Raw genomic sequence first — 10604 nt, forward strand, 5'->3', positions numbered from 1 at the left:
TTCTGAAGTTTATCGCTCATTCTCTTTCTCTCGCTGTTCGCAGTGTTCATCCAACTTGACGTTTCTCTTTGTGGAACATTCTACGTCATTCCTCGAACATTCTGCCTCTTTCTCGTTGTTCGCTTCACGTTGCCGCAGTATTCGTCACAATATGGAAGAAATTCGCTACATAAAACACATAACGCGGAATAAGCCCACTCACTTCTCAAACAGCTCATACAAAACCAGAGCTAAAGCTGCCAGCATGCACTCAACCAGCATCAGTTGTCCGTAGGTAAGCACGGAGCGCATCCTGAGCTTCGGGCCTATTTGGGGCGCTCTTGGCTTTCCTCCTCGGAGGAAGACTGATTGGTCGAAGGGGGGGAGGGGGGTGACCCCTCAGGCAACACTCCAAAACCATTATGGGCTAGACCCAGTGCTGCCAACTTTTAATTTTCAGAAAGCACCAAAAACTTGGAAAAAAAGCGTTTTACCACACTAAAAGCACCAAATGGTTTTGAATCAATGGATGATTTTTTCATAACAGTTTGTATGTATTTAACAAAATCGAGTCCCAACAAACGAAAATCATGCCCTAAGTAGAAATGAGCAAAAAAAAATTTATGTTTTCATTATATAACCTCAAATATCGCCAAAAACCGCGATTTTGGCACTTTGAGGTAAGGATATCTCATATTTCTAGTGGTAGAGCAATTCTGAGGTCAGATCAGCGTTGCCAGGTTGGCGTTTTTAACGTCATTTGGACGTTTTTTGTATCCTGTTGACGTTTGGACGTTTTTTGTGTAAAAAATTACGTTTTTTAACTTCCCAGTAATTTTTCTCTGTTATTAAATCTTGTAAGTAGAACAGATTTTGAATTATTTTCTTAATAAATCTTGACAAGCTTTGTTTTTTGCAGCAGCTGCTTCAAAAAATATTTATTCTTTGGACACAGACGACTTAACCCTTATTTAAGCGCATAAAGAAAATGACACAATTATTCGCATGGGGCCCCTTATTGAAAATATAATGAACGTAAAAAGGCTGAAATATTGCTATGTTCCTTCTTAACAGAACGTAATTCGTAACCAAATGTTTACAAGAAAAAAATATATATATATTAAAAATCAACGCGATTCTTTAGCACCCTAAAACTTGCACATTATTGCCCTGGAATTTAATGGGCTATCAACCTGCATACTCAAAAAAATTCTAAAAAAATCTGAATAAAAAGTTGAAAATCTAGCTGATATTTAGCGGATTTTTTATAATTTTTGCACAGTTTGAAATGTGGATTTATATTTTGTTTGTTATATAATGAGCTAGGCTTTTATGGAAAAATAATAAACAAAAAGAAACAGCCGAAATCGATGATTTAAACAGCTGATCACAAGTGTATGTATAAAATGATTTTTATATTAACGATCTCAAACTAGTTTAGAATGAATTTTAAATGTGACAGAGCAAATGACATTTTAATATACCTTACGTACATATGTACCTCTGAATACAATGAAATTTTAATAAGAACAATTCTTTCTGCATACATTTGAAAAAGACGTTTTTGGGTAGGAAATGACGTTTTTTCAGACCAAGAGGGACGTTTTTTCATGCCGAAGACCTGGCAACACTGGGCCAGATTTGGATTCAGCACCAAGAAACGATGTGTTTTACTCAGGAGGTACAAAGATAAAAATTTTTACAAATAATTAGAAAAAAAATAATTACTTAACTTACTTGCATATCTACTAGCATTTTCAACGCGAATAGAATTGAACAAGGTGAATTTGCAAGTTTAGCTTTTTGTCACTCATGGTTGTATTTAAGTGCATTTAAATTTGTAGATTTTTGTAAATTCAGTGCTGCCACAGCTTTAAATATTTAAAAATTATTTCAGGTTTTAACTATATCGGAGTAATTTTAGTTCAGAAAAAGCACTAAAAACGGCATTAAGCACTAAATAATTTTTTTTTGCGTTTTAATCTTCAAAAAGCACTAAATCTAGTGCTTAAAGCACCAAGTTGGTAACTATGGCTAGACCCATTTTCGGATACGGTCTCAAGCAGACCTTGGGCTTGCCCAATTCCGAGAATCCCTGCCTGTTTGCGAACCACCTCCCTGCAGCACCTAGCGGCCACGAATACATACGGGGGGACTGGGCAACCTTTCGATGCCCTGGGGGACCGCACTAATGATCAGTTGTCCGTAGGTCGCAAATCTGGACCGCCAGTACCGCTGCCGCCCTAAGGCCGAGATCGCTACCGAGGACCGCCCGCAAGCTTTACCGAGGACGAATATTTGTACTCACTGTCATCCAGGGCCGCCGCAATAATCATCATCACCGCTAGGGCCCGTACCGCTGCTCTCATCACCGGTGCCGCTATTACCACTGCCGCCCCAAGACCGAAGCTACAACCGTGGGCCGCCCGCCATCATCACCGAGGACTGCGAACTATCGCCAACCAGGGCCGCTGGCACCGTTGCCACCATCAGGGCCCGCTGCTACAGTCTTCATCACTGGGGCCCGTGCCATTATCGTCGCCCCAGGCCGCCACTACTACCCGTCAAGAGTACGGTAATCGCCACTGCGAACGTCGTCGCCCAGTACAGCTGTCACCGTCGTAGTTAAAAAAGGGCTGCATTCACCCTTCGCCACAATCAGGGCCGCATACAACACCACTGCGGGAGGTCGCTGCCGACCTCATCATTATATGGGCCACTGCCAACGTCACCGCTAAGGCCGCCACCACCACTGCAAGGGAACTGCAGGCTGCCGTCGCAGCCATCGCGGTCGCCGTCACAACCACCGCGACTGCTCTCATTGCCACGCTCTTCGCTACGACTGACGCGCACCACTGCCAATCTTGCTGTCACTAGTAGCACTACCGTCGCCGTACACTTACCCGCCGAATAATCTCCGACACCGACTGCCGACTCTCTCTCTTTACCTTCCGCTCTCCCCTGCACGACAAGTTGCCGGCCTTCTAGATAGCCGCGTGTGTGTGTTCGACTTAATGCACAAATCATTGTGTTTTATTTGGTGGGGGTTAGTGGGACCTTCGCTGGACTCTGGAGCGGCTAAGCATACCTCAGCCTTCGACAAAACCCACCTCATACTATGAATTAGAATTAAAAAATATATATATATTCTACTCTATTTATTATTTTACTTCTTTGGACGCCCCTCTTTGCCGCCTACGCAGAAAGGTGTTCTCTGCAAAAGGTGTTCAGCTCATTTTCTTCGCAAACAGAAAGAGAAGTCTACTTTGTGAGGGTTATAATCTCTAAGTGCGGTCAAAGGCCGCCTACGCAGAAAGGTGTTCTCTGCAAAAGGTGTTCAGCTCATTTTCTTCGCAAACAGAAAGAGAATTCTACTTTGTGAGGGTTATAATCTCTAAGTGCGGTCAAAGGCCGCCTACGCAGAAAGGTGTTTTCTGCGAAAGGTGTACAACCCCCCTTCTTTCGCCTGATAACCACCTTGGGATAATTTCTTTTATTTAAAAACCCCACAGATTCGGTTAGTTGGGTTATATTCCTCTTCAAACTGCTCAATTTCCCTCGGTAAATGCCGTTTTTCGCCCATTTTCAAACGGTTCCCTAGGGGTCTGTGAGCTGCGACTTTTCGTAAAGTGGGGGCTGTCCGCTTTCGAATAGAGGGGTTTAGGGGGCCACGCCCCTCCCCTCCGCTGCCCACCCCGAAAACTACCGGCAAATAACTAAACATTTCCCGACGAATTTTGTATGGATAAATGTACATTATAGTAGCATTTAGGCCCAATTTCAGATGGCCTGCTTAAGTAGAGATTGTTCATTAACATCCACTATTCATTTTCAGATCATACATTTAGGGCCGGTTACTCAATGTCCGGTTAACACTAATCTCTGGTAAAACATCGTTATCGACGCCTACGACTCCATGCATACAACAGGGAGTCGGTAACGTCGATAAGTATGTTTAACCGGGGATTAGCGTTAACCAGACATTGAGTAACCGGCCCTTAATCTGCACTTAAGTGCCGGTTGTTCAATGTCTGATTAGCACAAATCGGAGGTAGAAGCTCCGGTTAAGCACAACTACTGCTTTATCGATCACATGTTACATGCATGATGTCGAAATCGTCGATAGTGTAGTGATAGTGATAACCAGACATTGAACAACCGGCCCTAAATGGCCAATATTGGCTATTTAAATATGAGATATGCAACCCTGTGCTTGTACCAAACAACCACGATTGATTGGTTTAATCAATCCAACCAAATCCCGCCAAAAAACAATTAGCTGTTCAGCACAAAATGTAAACAAACAAGCAAATGCAACAACAATTTCAAGGAACAACCAGCAGTGCTGCCAATTGTTTGGCATATTTAAACAAACACTCCGTTTATGCGACAGAATTCGTGAATTGTTCATTTCATGAATTCAAAAATGGTCCCGTTTATGCATAGTTCGCGAATTCATGAAATAAAATGATTTGAAAAAGTGGCAACGCACTGGCAGAAAAGTACAAAGTAGGGTTGTGATTTTTTTGCCTCCTTTTGAATTTGCAAAAGCCGTTGGTGCCAGGCAATGAACCTTATTTTATTCAAATTGGTTTTAATACATTTTCAGTTTATTCTATTTGAATTCATTTTAAATTTGAACAATTCCACATAACTTTTTCAGTATTTAAAATTCGGGTTCTGCCACTCATGGTTATTATTCTGAAAACATCATAACCCTAGTAAACAGCTGTTTGTGAAACGTGGCGTTGCCGGACTTGCACTTCACGATTTCATGAAATGATGCCGAATTCATGCTTAACTTTCGTGTATAACTGAATTCATGAAATGGTGTTATGCAGCCAATTTTAACTCAAATTCATAAAATGAATTCGTGAATTAGCCTACGCATAAATGTAGTAAAAGTTGATCTAAAACACAACGAAAGCTAAATGGGATTTAAACAACAATTCACAATTAAACTTAAGTGCTGTGTAAATATTCATTTGAAATTGGCCCTTAGAGCTAAATGCGCTAAATATGCTTTTACGCGTAAGCAAAAACAGCCCATAATTAGGTTCATTCCTTATCTTTTTGGACTAAAATCTGAAAAGTGTCAAAATGCCAGAGCGTAAGCAAAATGCGCTCACTAAAAGAGAATAACAGGAAAAGTAAAGGAACGCAAAAAACCAAATTTTTAGTCCAAAGAATGGCAACAACGTCAAATAAGAATGGAAATGTATGTACAAAACACAGTCACACAAGCAAAATAAACACTTACTATATCAATTATTTTTTGCCTCCTTCCAATTTCAATTCACTTTTTTACTTTTTAGATTATTCTCACTTTTTGCATATTTAATTTTAATTTCCGTTAATTTAAATTTAGTTGAGTTTGACACTTTTCAGGATTTTGCCAGAAAAAATTCTTCTGACTAAAGTTGTGTTTTTTTACAAATTATCCAGTAACTTGCCAGCAACTCTCCAGTAACTAAATTTCTAAGAATTCGCTCTCAGGTAAAAAATTTACAAAAAAGTACATGAACGCTTTTCCAGTAATAATTTGCAAGTTTCATGAACAGCTGATAAATTTGGGTGTTTATTCGCAGCATATTCCTAATAAAACAATATATTTTAAATTTAAATATGTTTATTTTGTGAATTTCCACTATAAAATGCCACAAACAGTTTCCTTATTAGTTTAAATTTCATCCAGCAACATGCGATCAGCTGTTTTTCGTACTGGCAAATTCTTACAAGTAAAAATTTATCCAGTAAAATCCAGTAAAAACTTACAACTTCAGCTGTCATTTTTCGCTCTCAATTTCCCCTACTTTGCAAGTTTTTGCGTACGAGAACGCCAAAACATGAAAATTCGTAAAAACTTTTACTGGATTTTACTGGAAATGAGTAAAAAAACGCAACTTAAATCTGACTACTTCGGACTGATGAGAGTCACTCTCACTGGGAGTTGCTCTCTCATTTTAGCTGTAATTTCCGAGTTAAGGAACGCTTTTTGGACCAAATCTGACTACTTCGGACTTTTTCTGACTATTTCTGGGAGATAAGGAACGCTCCTAATGTATTTTTAGAGTAGCATTTAGAGCTAAATGCGCGTAAGCAAAAACAGCCCATAAGTTTTGCGCTTCCGATACAAGTACTTTTTTTTCGATACCTACTTGGGACGTAGTAAAAAATATTGAGTACAAAAATACTTGGTAAATTGAGAAAAGTATCGAGTATGTACCTACTTGGATTTACTTGTATCGATTGATCCCTATCTAAACCTCTGCATCTCAAATTGAATTGCACGTGAAGTTTGTTTTGTTGAATATATTGATTAGGTAAAAGTGTATAATACAAACCGTCATTGTAATATCAATTATTATTATTGGCGTCAAGACGGGTCGATTGATACTATCGTCCATTTTGACCTGTTTCCGCTAAAGTGCACTACTACTATTGATTTTGACTAAGATTGAGAACCAACTCTTAAAAAACAAAGAATAAAACAATATGTTTCGTATGCCTCCACAAATTGACCCGGCTGAAGAAAAGAAGCGAATCCAGGCTGATGTTAGAAACAACATTGTTTTCTTTGCAGTGCTTTGCGCTGCTATCCGATTAGGTTAGCACGTCGCATAATTATTTAATACAATGTATTATGGGTTTTATTTCTTTATACATTCTTAACGTTTGGAACCAACCTTGTCGTTTATTTGTTGGAACGTTCTGGATAATATGTTGATATACATTCCTAGCGTGTTCAGCGAGATTGGGTTATCTGGAATGTATAAAGAAATGCAGCCAATGTGTGTACATAACTAACTTGATTCTTTATTTTGCAGCACCCTTTGTGTTGGGTAAAATAAAAGCCTAGTATTTGGCCCAATTCAGCGAATTACGGAGCCTGTATAGTACACATCATTAAAAGCGAAAAATGAAAGCTTTAAAACCCAGATTAATTTAGTATACCTATGTTAAATTAAAAATTGTAACTTGTTTTGACATAAATGCAGTGTAGCGGCCGTTGAGGGTAAATAAAAATTAAAATTTGAAAGGTGTAAACCTTTGTTTGGTGGTAATTGATTTGGTCGGAGCTGAAGGGGGTAAAGGTGAAATTTTCAATATTTTCAAATGTTTATACTTCCAAAACTATTGCACCGATTTTAAAAATGTGGATATGGTGGGAAAGGTAATAGACCTTTTATTTGATATGCATATCTTTGTAAACCCCCTATTACGAATTCGTACGATGCACGATATACGCTTGCATTCTCAAATTCTCTATTACGAATCGATGTTGTATGAAATCCGATAATTAGCGTAGCTGATTTGTGCTGGTTCACAATAAGAAGTGAACAAAAACCACAGCCATCCACAGGAATACATCTGTCGGGCGTATGAAAACGATAATACGAGAACTGATTTTGTACGATACGCTTGCAAGCGTTTATCGTCTATCGTATGAAAATTCATAATAGGGGGATATTTTATATGCATATTTCGAGAAAAATTAAAAAAACGGAATTATAACCATNGCTTGCAAGCGTTTATCGTCTATCGTATGAAAATTCATAATAGGGGGATACTTTATATGCATATTTCGAGAAAAATTAAAAAAACGGAATTATAACCATTTTTTTTAAATAAAAATGTACATTTTTCTAAACAACTAACTATATTAAGCGCTGTATTTATTAGAAAGAGTAGAGAAATATCTTTAAATTGATATGTTATTTTATATAGGCCCTTATTATGAGCTGCATTCGATTTTCGATCTTCGCTGGCTATCGAAAGTGAAATTCATATTATGAGCTATGCAAGCGTGTCGAAATTTTCGTTGAGTATCGAATTTTCTGTCTGTCGAACAGAATTTTGCTTTCGATGGTGTAGCGAAGTGTTAGAAAATTGCGAAAAATGTATGATTTTGCATATGTTTTCTTACATTTTGGCGGCTAGACACTAATTTTAAACAATTTTTATTAATTTCATGCAGTTATAACATCGTGAATACTAAACACAAGCTCTAAAGGCTGGTTTTACTTGTGAAAGAAAATCCCAATACTCTGTTGGCACGATCTCTGAGAACCAAGTCGTAGCGCTGTTGATAGTTTTAAAATGTTTTAAATAGATTTGGCTCACAAACGCCTCTTTATATGGCCGGAACTTTTTAATCAAACTGTAGACAAATTTCTTAAATATTTTTATATCAAAATATATTCGAAAGACTAATAAACTTAAACTCTCTTAAACATTTGATCCTCCTGGCCAGCTCTCATCCTCTGACGAATCGTTGAACCAGAACTCGTTGTACTCATTTTACCACGTTTTTATAAACTCGCTTTCTTTTTTAATTCATTTTAATTAGAACAAATTTACATAAATATGTATAAGCATACTATTTAATTTGATTGATTTGTAAACAAAGCTTCTCAGCGGTGAAAAATATATTATTGTGAACAACCTAAACGAGCGAAATTCACAATAGCGCTATTCTTCATCGAATGAGCACCATTATACCAAATGAAAATTCGTTCGCTCAGCACTTTCGACCTCAGTCGAAAATCGAATGCAACTCATAATAGGGGCCATGATTCAATAATACAAGGTTCGATAAACTGACAGTTGTCTCTCTCGCACCGCTCCCTTAGCAGTGACAAAGTGTTGCTTCTTTGCAAATTTACTTGGAAAAAGTGTTGCTTTGCGGTGAAATAGAAGTATAAGCTTTTGTGCAATATGTTCATTTGTATATGTATATGAAGCACATTTAACTGATGAACACATAAACTGCTTTTAAATTGGATGTTTACATAAATCTCATAGTAGTTTTATTTTAATTTTGAGACTCTTTGCAGTTTTTATACGGCTAAATAACACAAAAATTGCGTAATTCACGTAGATATATTAAGTTTCGTTTAAAATGCTAGATTTCCTGCAAATACATTAGAATTTACAAAAGGAATCTCACTACTAATTGCCTACTTTGCGTACTTTTCTACTACCAATTTCGCACAAAGAGATTTCATTCTTCCCCTTTCTCCGCCCTTCGTAAATGCAACCTTTTGTAAGGGAGTGTCAAACCGCAGCTGTCAATAATTATCTAACCTTGTATTATTGAATCATGAATAGGGGCCATAGTCAGGCTACGGACTCGAATTTCGATACGATACGATACCATATCGATACTTTTGGCTTTCGATATCGATATTTTCTACTCGATAGTTTTAAAACGATCTTTTATGGAATCGAGTACCAGAACCCTAGTATCGTATCGAATGGCATAAACTCACTTTACAAGGATAATGGCCCGTAGTCATAGTCAAAATAAAGTCGACTTTAAAGTTAGTTGCAGCTTTTTGACATAATTTTCAATGGGATATCTGTCAAAAAAGCTGCAACTATCTTTAAAGTCGACTTTATTTTGACTATGACTACGGGCCAATGTTATTAACAATTCTTCCCGATAACAATTGGACTTTAAAGAGCATTAATTTGTATTATAGTTAGGATTGCATGTGGTGGAATTTGAACCCGCGGCCTCGGTGTTTTAAGTCAACACCTCAATCTCTACGTGTTGTTACACAATATGTTAGTGTTTAATCGAGGTTCTCCTCCGATTTGTCGCTCGCGCCTTAATGTTGTGGCACAAAAGGGGTCCCTACAGTTTTAGGTCGACTCTGAACGGCGAATATGTTTTACTGGGAAGCTGTTTTTAATTTTCAAGCTTTGCGCACTTCTAACCATACACCACAGCGGCCTATATACGAGACCTATATTCAGATAAATTTTTTGGATTTTGGTATCGATATTTGGAATATCGAGTCTTTTTATTCCGATATTAATGGGTACCCGATATTTTTAAAGCGATACTTTAAATGAGTACCATATCGATACTTTCTGTTCGATATCGTGCCCCTAGGTCAGGCTTTTTTCAATATTAAACCGCACTAAGACTGCTTTTACACAGTTCAAGTATTGAATTCAATTCTGCTCGCATGTGGAAGAGGGGTGAGAAGAAAAGGGACGAGTACACATGCGTCTGTACCGTCAAGTCGTTTCAACTTTCTTGCTTTGCTTTTGGCATTTTCGTTGCTTCCCATTTAAAGAACCAAAAACCTGAATTTAACAGAATTGAAACGTGTAAAAGCAAATAGAAAACACAAAAGAGAATGAGCAAGAATTGCTTTCAAGTACTTGAATCATGTAAACCGGGTGCTAGGGTTCAATCGATACAAGTAAATACTCGATACTTTTGATACCAAGTATTTTTTACTCGATACCTTTTTGTTCGGTATCGAGTAAGTATCGAAAAAAAGTACTTGGTATCGAAAGAGTAATTTCTACAACTTTTATCATTGCAACGGCAACTCAACAAATGACGCCCGTTATAAGAGTTTTCGCGAAAAGTGCGGTCATGTAGAAGAGATAGTAGAAATCGCTTGTCTGGAAAGCATTTAGAAACGTTGTTGTTTCTTGGCAGTGTGCCCCAAAAGCTAGTTCTTTAATAAATATTTTGTGAATAATATACTTATATGAAGTCATATATGTAATTATAACTAATGCTGTTCCTCAGCAATGTACCAAAAGAAACAATACAATTTTTTTTCATAAATAGTTTGTAAATGATGCTGTGCGCTGTATAC

General features: G+C 37.6%; 1 protein-coding gene across 1 annotated transcript; it reads left to right on the forward strand.

Moving 5' to 3' along the window:
• The first annotated feature begins 6199 nt into the window (after window positions 1-6199).
• Window positions 6200-7031, forward strand: LOC108360093 (mitochondrial import receptor subunit TOM5 homolog). Its single transcript, XM_017612255.1, has 2 exons — window positions 6200-6586; window positions 6807-7031. Exons 1-2 carry the CDS (start codon window positions 6475-6477, stop codon window positions 6836-6838), a joined length of 144 nt encoding a protein of 47 aa, XP_017467744.1. The 5' UTR covers window positions 6200-6474; the 3' UTR covers window positions 6839-7031.
• Window positions 7032-10604: the final 3573 nt, after the last annotated feature.

Source organism: Rhagoletis zephyria, unplaced genomic scaffold, assembly GCF_001687245.7.
Source record: "Rhagoletis zephyria isolate East Lansing unplaced genomic scaffold, Rhagoletis_zephyria_1.1 Rzeph_scaffold_00518, whole genome shotgun sequence".
NCBI classification, from domain to species: domain Eukaryota; kingdom Metazoa; phylum Arthropoda; class Insecta; order Diptera; family Tephritidae; genus Rhagoletis; species Rhagoletis zephyria.

Bases quoted from the DNA above. Each gene is read 5' to 3' on its own strand.
- LOC108360093 (XM_017612255.1), top strand. From the start codon at position 6,475: ATGTTTCGTATGCCTCCACAAATTGACCCGGCTGAAGAAAAGAAGCGA. The intron at 6,587-6,806 runs GTTAGCACGTCG...TTTATTTTGCAG, and splicing joins TTGCGCTGCTATCCGATTAG to CACCCTTTGTGTTGGGTAAA.